At 40.1% G+C, this 24,848-nt stretch overlaps 1 protein-coding gene and 1 long non-coding RNA gene across 2 annotated transcripts in view; both read right to left on the reverse strand.

Moving 5' to 3' along the window:
- Positions 1-4,285: 4,285 nt before the first annotated feature.
- LOC118099301 (B-cell receptor CD22-like) overlaps positions 4,286-24,848 on the reverse strand; it is a gene marked incomplete at both ends in the record, with an annotated part of 78,371 nt that continues 57,808 nt past the window's right edge. Inside the window, 2 exon segments of the mRNA XM_047341798.1 lie at positions 4,286-4,503; positions 6,213-6,479. Of these exon segments, the coding sequence (XP_047197754.1) occupies positions 4,286-4,503; positions 6,213-6,479 (485 nt within the window).
- LOC118103816 lies at positions 7,199-9,310 on the reverse strand. Its single transcript, XR_004694953.2, has 3 exons — positions 9,261-9,310; positions 8,894-9,124; positions 7,199-7,254 (listed from the first exon to the last, which is right to left on the reverse strand). It is a non-coding gene; the product is annotated as an uncharacterized LOC118103816 (long non-coding RNA).

The raw sequence follows: 24,848 nt of genomic DNA on the forward strand, positions 1-24,848 counted from the left end.
GCTTCCTTCTACAACCTTTTATGACCCCATTCAACGCGAGGGTGACACAGGATTGTAAATCTACATGTCAGGATGCCTGTGTCCACAGCAACAGCAGTTTGCTTTCTTCTACAGTGCTGATGATGATGCATTTTGAATCCTTGTGAATTGATGTATTTGATTTTTTACAGTAGTTCTCTTATGTCGTCATAAATGACAAAAAGGAGGGACATGTATTGGAAAAATTAACTAAGTGTGGTTGAAAACTATTTTGTAGTTGAGTGTAAGTTTTTGCAGACCTGTCTAAAGACTTTATGACCTGAGCTGTTTTATGGTCTGAACTGTTTATGACCTGAAAACTGCCAGACCCTTTAGCCACTTATTTACTCTCCAAAGAACAGAATGTATGTCTGCTTATGTCCTGAGGAAACAAATGTAAATCAGTTGTTTGTGTTTAGATTCCTCTCTCTCCTGCGCCTACAGAACCAGTCTGGATTGGTTCAGAGAGACAGCCTTAGTCCTCCTATATAAGATCCTTGTATTGGACTGTTCTCCATCTTCACTCTGAGATCCTTGTGACTCTGTGTTGATCCTTTCTGCAGAAAGCCCCTATTAAAATACACGTAGATAACTTTATTGTTTCCAGCCTCTTGTATTTCCAGATTTCCATCACATGCGTTAACCTGGAGTCGGAATAATCAGAAGAATTAGTTCCCGACTGTGAAATTCACATGAACTCCACCTCAGCTCTGGAACTGATTGTTCTGATTAGTCTGATACTACATTAAAGCACAAGCAGAACGTGGAGAGAGATCGTTTTTGTTTAAAAACGCAGTTATATGGTTGTAGCCTGAGTAAACACAACTATTCAGTTAAATCAGACGAGCTGGTTTTACTATGAGAGTTAACTTCACTTGCTGCTTTTAAGTTTGAACAATCTGCCAAAATTTTGTAAATGCAGTTTTTTTATTAAATTAATAAGTAAATATGAAGTAAACTTGGGTTAGGGTTAGTTTACTTACTTTTTTCAAGTTGGATCAACTTTGTGGTCTGGGTGTATTGTGAAAACTAAAAGTCAAAGTTTTCCACATCAACAATGTCCCATGGTGTTAAAACACTGTGTTACGTCGTAATCTGCGGGAGGAACTCTTCTGTCTGCAGGAGTGTGTGTGTGTGTGTGTGTGTGTGTGTGTGTGTGTGTGTGTGTGTGTGTGTGTGTGTGTGTCTCTGTGTGTGTGTCTCTGTGTGTTTGTTGGTCTCTGTCCCTCTTCACACAAACTGATAACCACATGTATTTAGTTATTAATCGATGATGTCGGATCATGACTCCGGATGGTTCTCTCACTTTAACCCTGATGTCCTGACTGTGTCACGTCACGTCTCGTGTTGTGTCGCAGGTTTAAACATGTGTCTCATAAACTCTAAAGCGAATCAAACCAACACAAAGTAAACGTCAGTCCTGTAGGTGTCCTGATAACTTGTGATCAGTGCTGGTGTTTAATGTTAAAGTGTAAAGTGAGCGCAGGTCAGAGGAGGAGTGAGGAGGAAGCAGACTCCGACAGAGACTCTGACACAGACCGGATCTTTAACGAGTGTCTGTCCTGGAGCAGCGCTGTTAGAATTATTCAGAGTCCGAGTCGCGATGCTTCTAAGAATGGAGAAATGTCCACAGCTCCAGTGCTCAGCTCTGTGCAGGAGACGTGGAGGGAGGGAGGCTACAGAGAGTAGTCTAATCTCCCCACCTGATATTTAGAGTTTTTATTATATTTCAATATATTTGTTTGACAGGGAAGCTGTGCGCAAACAGGAATATAATATTCATGTATTTAAATAAGGGCACTTTCTCTCGAGGAAGAAAAAGGGCAGTTACTCAAGCCCCCTTTGGTGTCTATGTGTGCACATGCCAGCCTCCATCAATTCAATCTGCCTCAATTCAATCGAGCTGCACCAGAGTTCAATCACTCATAGAAACCAGTCCTCTAAATAATCCTGACTGTTTTCATCAGTCTCACAATTATAAAGAAAGTGATACAAACAGGCTCCTGGCTCCGCCCCTTTATCAGGATTCCTGCCCAAATTTGATGAGTTTGTGGAAAAATCAGTTTTTAGTTTTCTGGTGTAATTCTGCTTAAAAACAAACAAACAAATAGATAAGGAGTGAAAACAAAAGACCAAAAACATTTATTTAAGAAAGAATCATAAAATCACAATACATAATAATTCATTATCCATGTAATAACCACATTAATATCATGTATAAGACACGAGATGAGTCACGTGGTGTTACCACAGCCTCAAAGGCTCATCACCAAGACGTCCAACATAGTTCAGAGGGTAACAGCAAAAAAAAGTCAATTTATTGCAGAAAAGACAACAACTTCAACAACAGGCCGGCAAAATGGACAAAAGAAGGAAAACCCAACACACCAACCCACAAAGGGTCGTAGGACCTGAGAATCTTCCTTCAACCTAAACCAACATCAGAACTAAAGCTCACAGAAATAAAGCTGCGGAAACTGGACGACTGGACCCATCAGAAAAGAAAAAGAAAAGAAACAACACAACAATACTCTTGCTCTAAAGGTCATGCTGTACAAACTGCTGCTGCTGCAACCGGGGATGGAGAGAGAGATACTTCCTGTTTCCTCTCACATACTTTCATCAACCAATCACAGTGCACCTGAGGAGAAAAGAAAACAGGAAACCATGAGTAGAAAGGAAATGTGTGGGTGTTTTCCTCTATATTCAAAAGCGTGGTCTTTTAGTTTGAGAGCTGGACTTGCACGTTCAGATTTCGTGGTCTTTTACTCAAAACCCTGCGCTTGCACTCACACAGCTCCTGCTGGTGCTTAGATTTGCTCTGCTTGTGCTCAAACTCTGCGCTTGCACTCAGATATTTTGTTGCTTCGACAGATTTCCTGTATTTAATAACTACACACTATGGTTTCTGTAAAACTCGCTTGTACGGATGTACTCTGAAGTCGTCCATCTTGGTTATGTTTGTCACAGTGGCTCTGACCTGAGGCTTCACACCAGGTCTTCCTGCTCCTCTGTGTCTTCTGTCTGTGCTGCAGCAGCGACGTTCTCATACTCAGGACAGTTGTGTGACTGATGGGGGAGAGATGAGAAAATATTAAGCCTCACTGGACTTTATTCATGAAACCTGCACATAATCACAGTTCATTCAAAATAGTTTGAACGTTGTTGCGCCCCCTGTCCATTCGTTTGTTTGTTCATCAGCAGGATTACACAAAAACTGCTAAACTGATTTGCACAAAACTTGGTGGAAGGATGAGACATGGGCCAAGAAAGAAGTGTCAACGCACCGTGACGTCTCCCATTGGTTTGTGAGCTGCCATTTTGAAGCCTCCATTTTTGACATGTTGTCCAGCGCCATCTTGGTTTTTTGAAACCAGAAGTAACCATATTTGGAGGAGAGGGGGTGGAGCCTGACTTAGGGCCCAAGGACACTGCCCACCCACCTAAACCTGCGACCTGCACCCAGTACTAGCTGTCAATCACATGGTATCCATGCCCCAATGCCTGCGGTGCTTTATGGTCTATTTGACTCTAAGTGGATCATTCACTTCACTTTCTAGACCCAGAGTCTACGTCCATTTTAATATACGGTCAATGGAAAGAACCTTTTACATTTTGGGGCAGATTCAGACAAAGTAGCTGATCCAAGAAATGTTTTATCTCTTTCTCTAACATAGTGAGATGAAAACAGTGATATGGAGTCATTCTTTTGGCCTCACTGTCTCTCACCTCTATCATCTCCACAGCTTCATTCGCTTCTGATTTCAAGCTCAGAGTTTTCTTCATCCTGGATCGAAAACAACAACAAACACAACATTTGACAGAATGAACTTCATAACACTGAAACTAGTGTTTGAAGACATTTGAAGAAGACAGTAAAAGAGCAGAGGGTGAACTGATGGATTTGTATTGTTTTACCTCGTCCACAGAGTCCAGACAAGCACTGGAACCAGCACGACCACCAGAGTCAGCCTGATGATATTCATGATTATCACTGACTTCCCTAGACAACAGACAGGAGACATTAGCAGTGTGGTTAGACTGATGACTCAGTTTGCCAGGTGATGCTGTTGGTCAGTCAGTATTGTTCATGTGCAATATGATGGGCTTGATATACAGCTGTGACACATCTGGAAATCCTGATTATTGAAGGTTTAAGGTTCTGGTGCAATGAAAAGGAGGGGGTGGGGGGGTAGGCTGTAAAAGTCAAAGAGCTAAAATCACCTGCTCCAACAGTCAGATGTAAGGTGGCCTCACTACGTCCTTGTGTGTTCTGGGCCTCACACTGATACTTTCCACCATGTTCAGCTGTGATATTAGTGATGGTGAAGATTTGTCCTGATTCTTTTGGTGAGTCCTCGTCCTCCTTGGACCAGGTGTAATTAGCTGCTGGGTTAGCATCACTGCTGCAGGTCAGAGTCACCGAGCTGCCCTCCATGATCTCACCAGAGGGACTCACTGACACAGAGGGAGGCTTTGGAGCGTCTGTATGTGTGAAAACAGAATGATGATAACAGATGACAGACATTGTGTTTAACATTTGGGGACATATATGATATGATGTGTTAAAGTCAAAGGTGCTCAGGTGAGTGGAGGCACTGAGTTACAACAGCAAGGTTGTTAAACTGACACAGGTAAATTCTTCTTGTTGTTAAGTGAGAGGTTTTTTTCAATGATTTCCTGTTGCACTACTGTTTCCAGACTCCCCTGAATGTCCACAGATTTCGAAACCATCGTCCAGTTTGTAACGTGGACTTAAACGTGACATATTATGACCCTTTTCCACAATTAGACAGAGTTTCTACCGAATAAAACGTGTGAAGAGCCCTGTTCAGAGTGGCCTGTTTGTGGGCGTGTCTCTTAAACTGTTAATGAGCCACTGCTCCCCCTGCTGGGAGGTGTATGTGTGACGTGTGCACAGGAGCAGTGTTTTGTTTTCACCACTGTCTGTCTGCTGAGAGCTGTTTGCTCGTTACATGAATGTGCACAGTGAAGGAAATATCTTTTAAGTTTACTGAGGATGGTGAAAGCTTTATGGATGTTTTAACAGACGCTGGGTGGATTCCTCTTTGTGCTGCTGATGGTCTGACTGTGAATATTTATGGGGCAGAAGTCAAACGACCCATATCTGCACATTTAAAATGTAAAGGACAAAGAATGGGACAGATTCAATATATCTTCCCTTAATAACCTGTGTTTCACTCACATGTCACAGTAATAAAGATGTTTGCTGAACTCCTTCCCAGCTCATTCTCAGCTGTGCAGTAATACTCTCCAGAGTCTGACGACCGGATGGAGCTGAGGACAAATTGTGTCTCTTCACTGAGAGGTAGAACTTGTTTATCTCCACTTCTCTTGTACCAGGTGTATTTAGCTGCTGGGTTAGCATCACTGCTGCAGGTCAGAGTCACCGAGCTGCCCTCCATGATCTCACCAGAGGGACTCACTGACACAGAGGGAGGCTTTGGAGCGTCTGTATGTGTGAAAACAGAATGATGATAACAGATGACAGACATTGTGTTTAACATTTGGGGACATATATGATATGATGTGTTAAAGTCAAAGGTGCTCAGGTGAGTGGAGGCACTGAGTTACAACAGCAAGGTTGTTAAACTGACACAGGTAAATTCTTCTTGTTGTTAAGTGAGAGGTTTTTTTCAATGATTTCCTGTTGCACTACTGTTTCCAGACTCCCCTGAATGTCCACAGATTTCCAAACCATCGTCCAGTTTGTAACGTGGACTTAAACGTGACATATTCTGACCCTTTTCCACAATTAGACAGAGTTTCTACCTAATAAAACGTGTGAAGAGCCCTGTTCAGAGTGGCCTGTTTGTGGGCGTGTCTCTTAAACTGTTAATGAGCCACTGCTCCCCCTGCTGGGAGGTGTATGTGTGACGTGTGCACAGGAGCAGGGTTTTGTTTTCACCACTGTCTGTCTGCTGAGAGCTGTTTGCTCGTTACATGAATGTGCACAGTGAAGGAAATATCTTTCAAGTTTACTGAGGATGGTGAAAGCTTTATGGATGTTTTAACAGACGCTGGGTGGATTCCTCTTTGTGCTGCTGATGGTCTGACTGTGAATATTTATGGGGCAGAAGTCAAACGACCCATATCTGCACATTTAAAATGTAAAGGACAAAGAATGGGACAGATTCAATATATCTTCACTTAATAACCTGTGTTTCACTCACATGTCACAGTAATAAAGATGTTTGCTGAACTCCTTCCCAGCTCATTCTCAGCTGTGCAGTAATACTCTCCAGAGTCTGACGACCGGATGGAGCTGAGGACAAATTGTGTCTCTTCACTGAGAGGTTGAACTTGTTTATCTCCACTTCTCTTGTACCAGGTGTATTTAGCTGCTGGGTTAGCATCACTGCTGCAGGTCAGAGTCACTGAGCTGCCCTCCATGATCTCACCAGAGGGACTCACTGACACAGAGGGAACCTTTGGAGCATCTGAAGGATAGTTTATATTAACACACAGGATGAGAATACAATCAAAACACTGTCTGTTTTATTTATTTATTTAAATTATTTCCACATTATTGTAGCTTCATGAGGAGGAGTAACTCACACAATGTAGGAGAAGGGAAACGATGTCCTTCTATAGCACAGTGATAGCTGTCTTCAGCATTAAAGTGTTGGAGGTGAAAGTATTTTTTTCGTCCAACAAGTTCATTGTTATTGTACCAAACGTAGGAAAGATGATCAGGGAGCTGACACCTGCTGTGACAGGTCAGCTCTGTCCAGGTAGAATATGGATTGGCTGTTGATCTCCTCACATGTACCTGGAGCTGAGGGTCTGTGAACAAACATGTTATTTTATTTCAACATACACACTAACATTTCAAACTGACTCTAATGAAAATGTTACCTGTGACATTCAGAGTGACTCCAGCTGAACCAGTTAAACTCCCAGTAGGTTGGTTTGTTGTGAACCTGAACTTGTACACAGCTGAGTCGCTCTCTCTCAGGTTAGAGATTCTCAGAGTGCACTTGTTGTTTCCACAGAGATACTCCACACGACCTGAATACTCCGGATCAGTCCTTAGATCAACGTGAATCCCTTTACTCACTTTAATGAACCAGAAAGTTTTCTGAACTGTAGTATCAAGGTAATTCCACCTGGATGGGTATGTGTAGGTACAGTTAATGTCCACTGTTGATCCTCTGATGGCACAGATCTCAGTAGAAGTGTAACTCACACCCCAGCCATTCTCACTCTCTACCACTGTAACACAGAGCACATCAGAGAATCAGAAGATAAACTTATACATTTATAAAACTAACTCCATGTATTTTCTCTGGTGAATCACCAATCAGCAGGTTTTCATTTTAAAGGGGACATAGCATGCCCATTTTACCACAAGTTGATATGGTTCCTTGGGGTCTTAATGAAATGTCTGTAACATACTTTGGTCAAAATACCACAAGGATCATTTCAAACAGCACCTTTTTACCCTGTATAAACAGCCCTCCACAGAGTGACCTGTTTTGAGTGCCTGTTCCTTTAAATGCTAATGAGCCAGCTCCCCCTCCCCTCTCCCCATGATTTTAAACGATATAAATTACATATTTTATATGATATAAATTATCAAATATGCATCCCATACTTTGTATTCCCTTGTTGTCCTGGAGTTTAAATTTTCCCAATCACATAATTAATGTCCCCCTCTGCCCATCCACTACAAGCACACAAGCAGACAGACAGAGGAAAGAGAGGTGGGGGGCTATGAAGACCATAATTTACCCCGAACCCCGACATTCAACGGGTACAACAACAAGCGGAGAAAGCAGAATCGCGGGCTGACCTTATATATACAGTCTATGGGGCTGACCAGCGGAGAAATCCCATTCCCGTGTGAACAGCCAGGCGGGCTGCCGGCAGCAGCGCTGCGCCTCGCAGCTGCGCTTCGCGTCGGTGTACCCCGGCGTAACTACTGTAACCCGGCGGAACTACTGTAACCCGGCGTACAGTAGCGCTGAACACTGCGGAAGTCTTCCACACTGCTGGCTGTGTGGAAGACCGCTGCAAGGCAGCGCAGCGCCGTTCTCAAGCTTAAGTTCACAAAAAACACAGGGAAGTGCCCTTTAGACTTCAGAGTGAGGGAGAAACACACTGTTGGAGGTGAGGAACATGAGGGACCTTGTAGAAGTTGCTCTTATAATGGAGCAAACTGGCCAATATGGAGGAAATGATCTGTATCTTTTATGCAGAGTCGACCAAAGATGGACGACATGTCTCCACTTCCTCCCACTCTCCAGAAATGAAGCCAAAATATCCTGGATACCAACGCTGCCATCTTTCACATTTGGAACCACAGTCTGCACAGTAGTGATCTGGAGATGGAGCCACAGTATCAAGGTCCCGCCCATACATGAGCTCGACCAATCCTGAGTCAGCCTCAGCTGTCAATCATGAAGTTTAATCTAATTTTCATATCATCAAAAAACTAATTAAAACCAAACTTATGAGAAACATGAACAATAGAGTGTGATAAGAACGACCTAAAATGACAGAAACCATCTTTGAGAAAAATGTATTTGACTTTTTAGATTGGTCCATGTCCTTCCCACTAACATGGAAGAGACAGGATGTATGTTCTATACTGCAGCCAGCCACCAGGGGGCGATCACAATGCTTTGGCTCCACTTCTGGGGAGCAGTCATGTCTTCCATCTTTATTTACACAAGCAGAATACTAGTATTAGTACTACACTAGTTTGTCAGTACTGACAGTAGTATCCCAAGAGTTCAATGTGCCCATGCAGAAAAAAGTATTTAAAGACACATGAAGTTATGGTACAATGCATTATCTCAAATACTCCAGCAGATGGTGCTGTTAGTGAAATATTGTAGATTAAACTCACACATTGACGGAGAGCGGAAATCCTCGTGTCCTTTAACAGCACAGGAAACACTCTCTGCAGAAAAGAAAGTATCTGTATAAGATGCTCCTTCCTTCTTCTTCTGTTGATTCTTGTACCAGACGTAGTTCAGATGATCAGGAAGACGACAACTGCTCTGACACCTGAGCTCTGCCCAGATATGAGAGTTATCAGAGTCATACTTCACTGATGTGCTCACCTGCACATGCAAATCTGTGTGTGAGAATAAGGAATTCATTTTAGTCCAAACTGACTACACACACATGCATATAAAAGTGCACAGACACACTCAAGTGAACCAAACAAGATGTAGGAAATAAATGAATGAATGTTCAGATGTAAATGTTACCTGTGACAGACAGAGTGACTCCAGCTGAACCAGTTAAACTCCCAGTAGGTTGGTTTGTTGTGAACCTGAACTTGTACACAGCTGAGTCGCTCTCTCTCAGGTTAGAGATTCTCAGAGTGCACTTGTTGTTTCCACAGAGATACTCCACAAGACCTGAATACTCCGGATCAGTCCTTAGATCAACGTGAATCCCATTACTCTCTTGAATGAACCAGAACGTTTCCTGAACTGTAGTATCATGGTTATTAAATGTGGATGGGTATGTGTAGGTACAGGTAATGTCCACTGTTGATCCTCTGAAGGCACAGATCTCAGTAGAAGTGTAACTCACATCCCAGCCATTCTCACACTGTACCACTGTAACACAGAGAATCAGATTCATAACGACACCAGAGAACACTTAGTTTACTTTTTACTTTTTGCAGAAAAGAAACACATTTCCATGAGCAGCATTCCATAGCATTTCAACTGATGACTCCACACACTGATGACAATTCCTGCATCGAGAGGAGAGGAACTCAGTCATAATGATAGCAATTTTCTATTAATCAAACACAAGTCACAGTTGTTAATTTAATTCATCTGCAGATGGACTACCATACATCATGGGAAATGTACAATGAGCAAAGAACACAGAGAATTGAATACTTATAGCTCAGCCCTCCACTAGCTAAAGAGAAGTTATTCATCAGCTTGATGTTTCATCGGTGGGCGGCTTCATCTCGGAGATCCTGCAGTGACTTTGGAAATCCCAAACCATTTGCTCAGAGCACTAAAGGTTTCAGGCGAGGCATCCTGACATAAGAAACCCTAGTTAAACTCACATCTGTTCATTTAGATAAACACGTCTGTTCTGCAACTTCACATTCTGTTCATCCATTAATCATTACCCAAGTCAGAATTTCCAACATGATGATAATAATAATAATAATAATAATAATAATAATAATAATAATGTTCTAGACAATAGAAACTTTGAAACAAAGATACAAATTAATACTGATGATAATTCCTTCTATAGTTTCTTTCTGCATCACTTTACAGGTGGTGATCTGAAAATGAATGAATGGTTCATTTATATTTTTCTTTCTTTCTCAAACTCACTTCAGGTGAATCAGAAGTCCGAGTGTAAAATAGAGTGAAACATGAATGTAGACGTACAGTACCTGTCACAGTGAGAAGAAGGACAACAAATCCACTCGCTGCTGCAGTTACACTCATAGTAGCTGCTGCCTCGTCTGTGACTTCAAACAATAAAAATGTCCACAGATAAATAATGTGCACAAGATGAAACTCAGTCACATCACAGACACGTCTACCTGAGGCTGAGAAAGTCAAACTGTTAAACACCCACCCACCTTCCTTCCTCTTTACATACGTGCATCCTGTTTCGATGGTAGTGAGTAAACATGGTTACATGCAGTGCTTGAGAAACAACTTTAGTGGCTGTTCACACCAAACCTGTATCATCCACATCTGACATCTCACTGCTTCAGAAAGACAAATTTAAGGACTTGAGAGAAACTGGGCTGTTTTTAATCTGTCTGTTCAGTGTCTCATTAGGGCACAATAAAGATTAGGCATGAAAAGACAAATTAAAGAAAGATTTAAAATTGAACTGGAAAATAAACACCATTAATGCTGTTGGAGCCATTTTATTTTAGAACAAGTTTGACTATAGCTGACCAGCTGAGACTAATACCAGCCAGTGACGTCATACAGCAGGAATAAGTCAATGGAACCAGGTGTTGGCTTGAGAGACAAAACGCTGCAGAGAAACAGTTTTCAACCCACACCTGCTCCCAAGTTTGTTGATTTTCATTAATTACCGTTTGTTATTTTGCTACTTTGAACTTGGACATAATTTAATTACTATACGTTAAGTTACCAGTTGACTTGAACTCGGCGTCAGGCCACCTCATATACACACATTCCACACACACGCAAGTGTAGCCCACTAAAGCAGCAAAAATACATTCTTAGGGCTGCAATGTGTATGTGTATAAGTGCTATAGAGAAAGAGATTGTACACTTTGTATAACACTGTAGTGGCTCATTGGGTGACCTGCTGTTACCTTTTCTAGCCAGTAGGGGAGGTACCCAGTCGTCCTCTCTGGTGAATCTACTCTATGGAGAGTTTGTTTACCTGTCTGCATCCTGTCGGCCATTTTGCTGCTCAAGCTACAAGCACACTACCTGCTTTGCTCAGATTCTGTTATATCGTGTGGAAGTGTGGGAGTCACCCTCTGCTGACCTGTTGGAAGGTGCAGGGATTCTGCTTACTATTCAACTCAGGTTTTTGGTGAGAGACGAATTCTCCGGTGCCAGAGGACATCCACCGAAGAACCAAGACTCAGTTAACTGGATGGCGAGCCAACATGCAGATCTTTGAAGAATTCAGACTTCCATGTTCCCCTCTTCACTCCACGGTGTGAGTAGGACAGACACTGTACAAAGTGGACTGAGCCCCAACAGTCAATCCACCAGTTTGACATTTAAGACTGGCTCACGGACGTTGAAGGACTTTTATGTGCACACTTTTTATTTTATTTATTTCTGTTTATTATTTTGGGTAAATTTATGCTGTATTGTAAGTGTCAAACAAACAGACTGCAGGTTATGTGTGTGTTCTAATACAAGTTCATTGAAGTAATCCCGGTGTTAATTCTCGTTACTGATATTCAGAGTCAGGGCTCTGTTTACCTAGTGTCTCTGATCCTGCTCCACATTTACACTCTTTCTAGTGTAACCAAGGGTCACATAAGCATTCATCACCTCGTCTCTGCAACGGGACCCGCAAGCAGTTCAACTCACGGGAAGAAGACAATAAATGGGTCACTGGCGTGACGCCTATATTTCTGTCCGACTGCTTTTCTTCTGTTAAAGAAAGTTTAAATACATAAAGAAATACCATATATATGTAGTACCTGTCCCGTATATGTACACACTTTAAATTTCCAAAAACCATTAGTTATTTAAATGCTTCTGTTTTTTAAAGTGTCAAAATATCATGTGAATGTAGCCCGTCCGGCCATGACTGCTGTTGGCAACTTCTTTGAAATTACTCAAAATCTATTCAAATTTATTTTCTGCCATATTGTAGCATGCTTTTTTCGAAAGTGTTTTGTAGTCCTGTACAAAGGTGCCAAAGCAATAACATTATATTTCCATCATAGTATACAAACAAACTTTGTCGATGATGTCCTTTTATAAATATCATGTGGTGCGACCATCAAGAAAGGACAATTTAGGACTTCGTCGGCAGGAAATCCATTCAAAGACAGAAGTTTGCATCATAAATCATTTTGCCAAGGGCCATGGGAAGCAGCAACAGGTTTGTAACTCTCTCAAATTTGGAAAAATAACCTTTTCACAGCTGGTATGTAGTTGCCACATTTGGACTAAAAACTATGAATTCTAAGTTATTTCTAAAAATATAAATTTGATTATAAATGTCATTAGTGACCTTTTGTGCTGACTGGTTTGTTTCTTTAGGTGGCCAATTCTGTGGCTGTAAATTTTGACTGAACTAGAAAAGGAAATATCATGTGGTGCGACCAAATGTGGTGCGAGCATTGCAGAGTGTTTTACATGACAGACACATGTCTAGATTGGGAGTTTTGGGCTTTTTAAATTCAATAAATAGTTTATATAGATAATGTACTTTATTTTAGTATTATTTGGGAAAATATTTCTACCAAAATTAGAGTATTTTTCTAATATTTCAGAAACAACGGTTTATGTTTAATTTTTGTACAATATCATGAATAAATACCACCCCAAATGTAACATGTAATTTTATCTCAGTTATTATGAATTTATTAGTAATTTGTTCTTTATTTATGAGCAGAACCTTGCTCAGAAGAAAAGTATGTTAAAACATTTTAAAATGAAAACTACAAATAAAGCAACATGAAGTACATATTGCTTTCTTATGTATTTTCATTACTGGACCAAATGCATATTTTGCATTGATATTCACTCTATCATTAAATTAAATAACTTATTGATTTATGGCATGGCATTACATATCTTTTTAGCTACGAAGTAAACAGCAGGAGGTTCATATGCAAGTCAAGTGAGCTGACAGAGAGAAAAGAATCAGAGAGAACTGGAGGGCTGCATCAGAGCTTACGAGAAAGTCAAAATATGGCAAACCGCTGTGTAAGATATGCATACGCCGTCTGGAGAACATCCCACCAGCTCTGGTTGATGTAGATGTAGCACAGGCATCAGTTTAATGAAATGTTTATTTCCACAACATGTGCTGCACTTAAATGTTCTTGATGAGATTTTTATTTTAAAAATGTTTTGAAATGTTTGTGTTCATAGAAATTCCACCTGAGAATTTTAATGGAAATCTGGTTTAAGTCAAATTTTTGTAGATTTATTGTTTTATTGATCTTTTTAAATGACAGGAGGGTTTTCATATCATTTGGGCGACCACTCATGTTAATTAATATGCTAAGATATGTATTAAATTTAAAGTAAAATATAAAAAATAAAATTTCTGTTGGCTGAAATATTAATCACTGATACAGTTTGCCCCAATGAATAGGTATTTTAAAACATTTTTATAATTTTGTAAAAGCATATCGGAAAAATAAGTCTGTGCGACATTTAATAGGGCGGTGACATTATAGAGGAACAAAAATATGAGATCATTATTTACAAAAACTCAAAAAGAAATGCAACTACTTTGTTACTAATGACTTTATATTATTGAGAAATTGTAAAAAAATTTAGCATATTAAGAAATCAATTCATTTAAGATAAATGATGCAATTCGCACCACATGACATTTTTAAGATCCATGACCAGTCATCTGAATGAAAAAACAATAAAGCACTGAAATTTGTACGTTTATATATTTTACAACATTCCTAATGTTTGAATAATTACAATAGATATTAACTTTTTTTATTTCAAGTGTTATTTGATTGAAAATCATATATCATCATTGACCCAAATATATGCGTGTTGGAAGTCTCATTGGCGTCTGACTGACTTTATTATGAAAAGAATGACGAAAAAGGAGACAGAACAATACTGGAAGTGAGTTAAGAGAAATATCTATTAAGAGTTTCAAAACAAAAGCAAATTAGAACAAATGAGCTTCACATTTAATATAAAAATAAAAATATATGAAGAGAATAAAAAACAACTTTAAATGATCCTGAAAGAAAATCTGCTTTGTTGCAAAACTGTACATCACAAAGTTAGAAAAGAGGAAGTTGTGAGTGAACAACAAATGAAATAAACAAGACTATAAATATGAATCCAAAACTAATATTATAATAATGAATCAATAATCCTAATGAAGAATAAGTAATAATATATAATCTTTTTTGTATAACTTATAAACCTGGATCACAGCAGTACAACATTATTCTGTTCGTAACAACATTCGAGCTTCACACCCTGAGAGAGACGTCAGAGGAAAATGGCCGCCGTGTGAACATGGTGGATTAAACACACCTAACTCCTTCAATCAAACTTAACACGTGATGTAGAAAATACCACAAAACACTAAAGTGAAATCAATGGGCCTGATGCAAACTTTGAACAGACACCAGAGAGCAGCACAGCTCATCTGGTGTCAGCGGATTCACTTTGTGTTAACGGTCACATTCAAGGTGTTCATCACGTAGTAGCAGCTCACATCCACATGAGGCGTGGTCCCTCCAGTCCTCAGAGGAAATGAGTACAACTCCTGATCGGCTGATGATGGAAACGCTGGAAACAATATGGTGTAGAAACAGAAAGAAGTGAAAGCGACAGAATCCTCTCTGTGGTTTTATCAGTAAAACTCTTTACTACCATCTAGTGGCAGCAGTGTCACACTACAACTAACTAATAATGCTTGTTTTGATTATTTTATGAATAGAAAAAAGTTCAATACAAGTTTACAGTTTGTCGACCGTCTGACACACACTGCAGATATTTTCATGTTTGAAGCTGCAAGTTATAAATAAAATAAAACGAACCTTCGTGTGAATCTCGACATTTGGAGAATACTGCTTGCTGTTTCTGTAGCGATGATGCTAGCTCGTTTAGCTTTTGAGTCCGAAGTTTCCCTGTGTACTCGCCGTATTTCTCGGCGTGGGTCTCGTAGTGTCGTTTGATGTTGTGCTCCTTTGCTACAGCCACTTGTTGAGAACAAATAAGACACACGGGTTTGCCTCCTACTTCCCAAAAGAAATACTTTTCTTTCCATCTATCCTGAAAGATGCAACCTTCAGTGTCGACCTTCCTCTTTTTTGATAACGACATCTCGATCAGAACTACCGGCGCTGCTGCAGCTGAGGCGGGCAGCAGCAACAGACCAACTGACGGATTCCACCGAAAATTAAAAAAATTAAAAAATAAATAAATTTGATAAAAATAAAATAAAAAAATATATTCTCCCCTTATCACCCGCGGGCCGGATGTGACGTAAAGTTGGGCGGGTCAGCACGTAACCTAACATCCTGCTCTAGAGCGATATAAACTTCTAAACAAAGATACAAGTGTATGCAGTGATAATTCATTCATATATTTTTTCTTTCTGCATCACTTTACAGGTGATGATCTGAAAATGAATAGATAGTTTCATTATGTTTTACTTTCTTTCTCAAACTCACTTCAGGTGAATCAGAAGTCCAGTGTAAAATAGAGTAGAAACATGAATGTAGACGTACAGTACCTGTCACAGTGAGAAGGACAACAAAATCCACTTTCGCTGCTGCAATTTACACTCATATTAGCTGCTGCTCGTCTGTGACTTCAAACAATAAAAACGTCCACAGATAAATAATGTACACAAGATGAAACTCAGTCACATCACAGACACGTCTACCTACAACACAGAAGAGTCTGAGAATAAAGACAGTTACCAGCAGAGAAAGGGTAAATTTAAACTGTTAAACACACACCTAAAACAAAGAAGTAACTTGTGGTTTTGTACAAACTGTGGGTACCTCATTTAACGAAGTGTTAAGCTGTTTAGTGGCTGTTCCACCAAACCTGAATAAAAACTACTCAACCAAGCTGTAAGCAGCGTTGAACAGGCCTGCCCCCACCGATCCAGCCAGTTGGCGCGGCGGTTTACTTTTCTCAACCGTCCGACACTGCGATTGAGAAGATGCTAATTCAGTAGTAAGAGTATGCAGCTGTGTACATGCTTCTATTATCCCACTATGTATGCGGAGAATACCTGCACGCGCTATGCTGCTGTATATCAAGAGTAGAACCACGACATGAACATTCCTTAGTAAACCGAGAAGATGATAACACAAGGGTTACTTCCAGTGACCAGTAGGGGGCACAATGACTGTGACTGAATATGAATGATTTAAAAAAAATGAACACTTGAAGATGCACCAGTGTGAGAAGAACTACCAAGTGACAGGCACCATCTTTGAAAATGTTTTTTTGATTTGTATCATTTTTTAGTTTTTGGGTCCATGTCCCATCCACTGACAAATGATTTGTCTTGTTCCTTGTTTTTTTCCCATCATCTTTTATTTTCAAGAATTCATTTAAATTAATTGGACTTTTCTGTTTCATTTTGCTGCCCCTCTAAAGCACTTTCCAACTCAGTTTTTGAAATGTGCTCTATAAATATAGTTATATTATTGCTATCTTTGAAAAATCTTTCTTCTTCTTTTGATATATATATCATTCTATTTTCCTTGTTTTTTTCTTTTATTCATTTAAAACATTAATTGCTTATATATTTTATACAATTTATGCTTAATTTATTTCACTTGGTAAACTCTGCATGAGACCAATGTTTTAAAAAAACAGCTCATATTAAATACTCTATACTGAACTCGATCACTCATTTTATTTAGTCATTTTTCAGTTTTTTATTTTTGTCCTTTACTTCTTATACGTTTGATCAGGTTTATGTTTGCAAAATATTCAAAAAATCTACTTTATTATCATTATTATTTTTTCATTTTGTCATTTCTTTTACTTTCTTCTTATATATTTTATGTTATGCAGAATATTTGCATTATATAGAGTTTAAAAGCTCTACATGATTAAATAGACTCTGCTCCAAATAGCTGCTCCAGTCATTGTTTTGATGGAGTGACCCCTCTGCGGCAGAATATTACATAATGTGCATTTAGCTGCAAATAACATTGAAATTAATGTTCTATAATAATAATTGGTTTGTTTTCATCAAAGTCGTCCTTTGATTTACACCAATGTTGGAGTTTGTTCAGTGCCACTGATCAAAGCTGTTTGTGGATACGGTTACACTGACCTCTAGTGGCAGCATCTTGGAAATCCCTCTAAGGTTTTAGTGACAGAATCTGTTCTCACCACATCTTTCACTGCAAAGGTACAACTGCAGACAATACATTTGAAATCACAGTCACGAGATGGAACTGTAAAACACTGTCAGTGCATGAACAGAGTTTTGATGCAATTCTAAATTAACCTGGTCAATTTCAGTTTAGTATCTGTGCAGCGAATGAGGATAAAAGCAACATTACAGTTTTTATGCAGGCGGAACGAGGGAGATTAAACTGTTTGTGCTGTGTCTTTTCAAAACTGTTGATGTGTATATATATATTATTACTTATTACTGGAGATGTGAGAATATCCTTTTTTAACTAAGTCATCAGTGTCTGTTCTTTTTTGTCCAGTTTGGGCTAAAAAAATAAAATAAATTGGCGGCCTTCGAACTTCATAAATTTCCCCAGGTCTTTAGAAGGTCGTGGAAACTAAGGCAAGCAACGGTCTGAAGGAACATTTTAGTTTCTTAAAAAAAGTCGAAACAAAGTACTGCAGCATTACTGGTTTTGATTGTCCAGGTACAGTCGCAAATAAACATTGACTGCATGGGATTTCAAAATGTTGTGACACACACACGCACGCACACACACACGCACACACACACACACACACACACACACACACACACACACACACACACACACACACACACACACACACACACACAGAGAGGTCATTTTACCCCTGTGAGGATAAGGGACCGAGGATATTGCTCCATGTCTCCATAGATGCACTGATAATTTTACTTAATGTTTTTATTAATTAAAACAAGGATATAAGTAGCTGAGGAGGTGGAGGAATCTTAAAAATAAATACAATTTGTTTAAAAAGTTTTGACGTCTGGGTTACAAAAGATCTGCACAGGGAATATATTCCTCAATGCATTTAGGATCCTGCGTCACTCTTGAATAGATTAAAGACACTGAAAATGTTATATCTAAGAAAAACTTCATGAAAACATATCTACATTTGAGAAAGTGAGCTGATTAAGAAACAGAGTTAAAAATATGTTCAAATCTGCAGCCTCTGCCTTTCTGACTTCCTCACTTTTGTGTCCGTGATGTTTGTCTAATCTCGCTCCTTGAGCTCAGTCAAGTCTCTGTCAAATTATTTTCATGTTTGAAGCTGCAAGTTATAAAATGTTTGATATTTTTCATTCAGGCTAAATGTGGCGTTTTTGCTGCTTCTACAAGTTGCTGATATATTTCAGATAAAAGTCAGTCACCGAAGTCGTTGGATTCATCCTCAGGGCAATTTATCCATTAGCTGTCGACAAGTCACTTAAAACTGAACATTCACTTTGCAATGATGCTGGAGTCTGCCTGTCACCAAAAGTAGGATTCATCCTGTGCGGGGACCATGAACAGTTGTATGAACTTCTATTCAAATCCATCCGCGACTGTTGGGAATATTTCCATCAGGACTAAAGTGATTTCCAGATATTTAGTCTAAACAGCAGGAAGGTTTTTGACTGTGCTGTACAATGCAGCTGGATCCTCTCCGTGTCCTGACCTCTGGTTCTGAAAGGAGATAAAACAAATAAATGATCAGGAGGTCATGGAGACAGAAGTATTAAAGGGAGACATATTGAGTTTCGAGTTCTGCTAAGTTAAAGCCGAAAGTCTGAGCTCTCTCCTGGTAAAACAGGCTCCTCTATACACACAGAAAACATGAAGCTCAAACCTCACCAGTAGTCCACGCCCGTGCCTCTGCATCATCGGCAGAAGCCGGGACTGTAACCAAGCGTAGCAGAAGCAGTATTTAACGTAACAGTGGTGCGTTGAACACCTTGTATTCTGAAGTGTTGCAACAATGTTAGCGGAGGAGGTCATTCTTGGCATTCTCGTGGAAAACATCTCGGAAGGTAGATGATGTGAGTTAAAATACGTGTTGAATGCTTCAATACAGGCTGAATGTCACAGTCTCTTCCTTCCGTCATCTGGAACAGCTTCTAACACCAGCATCTGTAGAGAACTTTAGAATCCATTGTGTCCTGCCTTTTCAAACAGTACCATTGCTGATTGGGGAACACCTCTGGCCACCCACCAAACGAGAGCCCGCTGCACAGGGTTCAAACAAACATGTCGTTCACCACTTGGAGCTAGTTAAACTATAAATGTTTTGAGGATTGAATGTGTCCCACATAAAGTGAGTGGAGGATTTTACGCACAGGAAGTGATTAACCAATCTACAGCAAGTGGGCCGGGTGACCAATCCCAGAGCAGACTGGGCATTATCCAGGAGGGCCTTAAAGAGACAGGAGCTAAAACCAGGTGTTGAGACAGAGGCTGAAAGAGGAGCTGCAGCAATAGACAGTCTGAGGAAAGTGATGTTTTCTGAACATTAAACATTTTAAAAAGTCACAACACTAATTAAAATGATCAAACTGAATATGAGCAGGCATCATGTCTCCTTTAACAAATACACATTTTTAAACAAACAAGAAAATGAAAGTGTAAAACAAATGACTTCTATAGGATATATCTCTGTTTATGATGTTTGTGGTGTTGCGTGAGATGGTCCTGAATGAAGAGCTGCTCACCTCGGGGCAGATCTGTGGTTGACAGAAAGCGTCACGCAACCTCCTCCGCCTCCTTGTGTTTGCTGGGTTCAGCTGATCCGGCGTTAGGTAGAGCGGAATCCGTCTGACTCTTCATGAAGTGGACACTGTCATGATGAAGGTCTGATTTTCCTCAGACTGATTGGGTAGACGCTGCAAACACAAATTTGCTTTTGAATCTGTACATGTGGCAGTATGGACAACGTTAGAGTCAACTATCGCAGCTATTGATTTATTTAAAGCGCCTCCTTCTACACCAGACGTGTTTTCAAGGACAGAAACATGTGGTTCTACTAAAAACCAAAAGGAGAGAGGTCTTCAGTTTGAATTCCAAACACTAACACTACAAACTTCTCATAGTGTGTATGTGAGCCCTTGTGTGCGCTTTCACATCGGTTGTGTCTGACTACATCTGGGAGCTGGATGTTCGTACTGCAGCCAAGTTTGTCGAAACAAGTTGTGTAACATCATTTGAACCAGAAATTTGAGCTACACACAATATAATCCTAGACCCCAAACTATCTGTCAGCAAATCATTGATAAAAACTATTTTAGCACTATATTTTGGGTGTATAGTGTGTATCATTTAATTGTATAACACTTTAATATAACTGCAGGTCTACAGACACAGAGGCACTTAAAAAAGAAAAGTCAGGCTCACAGAAACTAGAAGGAGCGGGGGAAAGGGGATAGGCCCACACCCCTTAACTCCCACTTCTTTCTCTCAGTCTTGTTCAAACCAGCAAGAGTACACAACTCTCCGTCTCACTTGATGCACCTTTCCTACCCGACACTCCATTACCCTGCAGCGCTATCTCTCCAAACTTATTAACTTACAATTACCTCAGTTCACGATCAAAGGGCAACATACTCACTAATGAGATAGGAAAGAACACGACTGCTCTGTGGATCAACCTTTAGTGGGGCTGCATCCTACGCGGCCAACACTGACTTTATTTGTCCCAACGACTTCAGACTACGAACAGCAGTCTCACACACACTTAGTCTCCAGACAGAACATTGCAAAATCAACGTATTACACAGCCACCCAATGGTGATCTGCTCCACATTACAGTGCTCCCACACTAAAGATATCTAGACAATCAACACAATCTTTCACAAACTTCCACAAGATTTAAAGCAGCACATGTTACAACTCAACAAACAGAGCAGCATCAATTGTCATAGTTAGAGTAAAAACTGTTGAACAAACTGCACAGCACAGAAAATTATAACACTCAGCAATTTGCTTAAATGGATAGATTACCAGAAGGAAATTCAAACACCAGATGATTGTTTCAATGGCAGTTTTGACTGTGATTATAATAACTAGTTTTTAATCTCCACATGACAGAAAAGGGTTTGACGTGAGAAATAGTGGCGTTTGAAAGGATTCAGACGGCTGAACTGTGTGTCTCACACTCACTGTGGTCAAATTGTCCCAGGATCAACAGATTGCTGAGAGTTTCTCTTTTTCTGATCAATTGAACCAAATAACAAACAATATACATAATAATTGAGTTGATTTAATTTAACAGGACAGATTTTCAGGAATTCATGCGTACAAAGCTTCGTGAACAGATTTGCTCACACCCGATCAGTCGGAACCGCGGAGAGAGTCACAGCGAGGAAAACTGCAGCGGCTGATCCAATGAGTGCTGATATCAATGATCAGGTGACTATGATGAAATAACTTTTATTTGCTCATTTCACGAAAATCACAATACTTAAAGGTGCAGAGATGAAACATTTACAAAAACAACTTTTTGTCATGTTTGCGAAACCTGTCTCGATGTTCTGACTGAATATAAAGACAGTTTCTTTTCTAATAAAATGTGTGAAGAGAGCCCATGTTCAGAGTGGCCTGTTTGTGGGCATGTTTCACTTAAACTGTTATGAGACACTGCTCCTGCTGGGAGGTGTATGTGTGACGTGTGCACAAAGTGGGGTTTTGTTTTCACCACTGTCTGTCTGCTGAGAGCTGTTTGCTAAATCAGTGATCATGCACAGTGAAGGAAATATCTTTCAAGTTTACTGAGGATGGTGAAAGCTTTATGGATGTTTCTAACTGACGCTGGGTGGATTCCTCTTTGTGCTGCTGATGGTCTGACTGTGAATATTTATGGGGCAGAAGTCAAACGACCCATATTTACATATTTTCACTTACTGTACTCTAATCGTCCAGAAAAATTATTTGCAATAAAATTGTTGACCTAGATTATTGTCAGGTGCTTCATGATTCTCAGCTGACGACCTCAATAGTCTGTTTGCCAGGTGATGCTGTTGGTCAGTCAGTATTCATTCATATGCAATATGATGAGTTTGATATGCAACTGTGACACATCTGGAAATCCTGAGGTTTGGTTTAAAGGTTCTGGTGCAATGAAAAGGAGGAGTGTAGGCTGTAAAAGTCAGAAGCTAAAATCACCTGCTCCAACAGTCAGATGTAAGGTGGCCCCACTACGTCCTTGTGTGTTCTGGGCCTCACACTGATAATTTCCACCATGTTCAGCTGATATTAGTGATGGTGAAGATTTGTCCTGATGCTTTTGGTGAGTCCTGCGTCCTCCTTGTACCAGGTGTAATTAGCTGCTGAGTTAGCATCACTGCTGCAGGTCGAGTGCTGAAGCTGCCCTCCATGATCTTACAGAGGGACTCACTGACACAGAGGGAGGCTTTGGGCATCTGAAGGATAGTCTATATTAACACACAGGGATGAAAATACAATCAAAACACTGTCTGTTTTATTTATTAAAGTTTAAATTTAAATTATTTCCACATTATTGTAGCTTCATGAGGAGGCGTAAACTCACAATGTAGGAGAAGAAGCGATGTCCTTCTATAGCACAGTGATAGCTGTCTTAGCATTAAAGTGTTGGAGAGTGAAAATATTTTTCGTCCAACAAGTTTATTGTTATTGTACCAAAGCGTGGGAAAGATGATCAGGGAGCTGACACCTGCTGTGACAGGTCAGCTCTGTCCAGGTAGAATATGGATTGGCTGTTGATCTCTCCATGTACCTGGAAGCGGAGGTCTGTGAACAAACATGTTATTTTATTTCAACATACATAACATTTCAAACTGACTCTAATGAAAACTCTTGCCTGTGACAGACCCAGGTGACTCAGCTGAACCAGTTAAACTCCCAGTCGTTGGTTTGTTGTGAACCTGAACTTGTACACAGCTGAGTCGCTCTCTGTCAGGTAAGAGATTCTCAGAGTGCACTTGTTGTTTTCACAGAGATACTCCACACGACCTGGGCTCTCGGATCAATCCTTAGATCAACGTGAATCCCATTACTCTCTTGAATGAACCAGAAAGTTTCCTGTGTAGTATCAGGTTATTCATCTTGGATGGATATGTGTAGGTGCGTCGTGTCACTGTTGATCCTCTGGCGGCACAGATCTCAGTAGAAGTGTAACTCCTGCCCAGCCATTCCTGACTCCATACCACTGTAACACAGAGCACATCAGAGAATCAGAAGATAAACTTATACATTCATGACTAACTCCATGTATTTTCTCTGGTGAATCACCAGTCGGCAGGTTTTCATTTTTAAGATGATAGCGATGCCAAGATGAGGACACTTTCAGTTCACAAAAACACAGGAAGTGCCCTTTAGACTTCAGAGTGAGGGGAGAAACACACTGTTGGAGTTGAGGAACATGGGGACAGCAGAAGTTGCTCTTATAATGGAGCAAACTGGCCAATATGGAGAGTAGTCTGTGTCTTTTATGCAAGTCGACCAAGATGGGCGACACGTCTCCACTTCCTCCCACTCTCCAGAAATGAAGCCAAATATCCTGGATACCAACGCTGCCATCTTTCACATTTGGAACCACAGTCTGCACGGTAGTGATCTGGAGATGGAGCCACAGTGGTCCCGCCCATACATGAGCTCGACCAATCCTGAGTCAGTTTCAGCTGTCAATCATGAAGTTTAATCTAATTTTCCTTTCATCAAATAACTAGTGAAACAAACTTATGAGAAACATGAACAATGAGAGTGTGATAAGAGCGACCTAAAATGACACAAACCATCTTTGAGAAAAATGTATTTGACTTTTTATATTGGTCATGTCCTTCCCACTAACATGGAGGAGACGGGATGTATGTTTCTATGCTGCAGCCAGCCACCAGGGGCGATCACAGTGCTTTGGCTTCACTTCTGGGGAGCAGTCATGTCTTCCATCTTTATTAACAGAAGCAGAATGCTAGTACTAGTACATAGTTTATCAGTACTGACAGTAGTATCCCAAGAGTTCAATGTGCCCTTGCAGAAAAAAAGTATTTAAAGACACATGAAGTGTAGTACAATGCATTATCTCAAATACTCAGCAGATGGTGCTTATTGGTGAAATACTGTAGATTAAACTCACATTGACGGAGGCGGAAATCCTCGTGTCCTTTAACAGCTGGAAAACTCTGTCTGCAGGGTAAATAATCTCTATAAGATGTCCTTCAATCTTCTTCTGTTGATTCTTGTACCAGACGTAGTTCAGATGATCAGGAAGAGGCGACAACTGCTCTGACACCTGAGCTCTGCATGGTTATAATAGTCATCCTTCTCTAAATCTGCTCACCTGCATACAAATCGCTGTGTGAGAACAAGGAATTCATTTTTAGTCCAAACTGACAACACACATGCATATAAAAATTGCACAGACACACTCAAGTGAACCAAACAAGATGTAGGGAAATGACGAATGAATGTTCAGATGTAAATGTTACCTGTGACA

The sequence above is a fragment of the Hippoglossus stenolepis genome, chromosome 2 (assembly GCF_022539355.2).
Source record: "Hippoglossus stenolepis isolate QCI-W04-F060 chromosome 2, HSTE1.2, whole genome shotgun sequence".
NCBI classification, from domain to species: Eukaryota; Metazoa; Chordata; class Actinopteri; order Pleuronectiformes; family Pleuronectidae; genus Hippoglossus; species Hippoglossus stenolepis.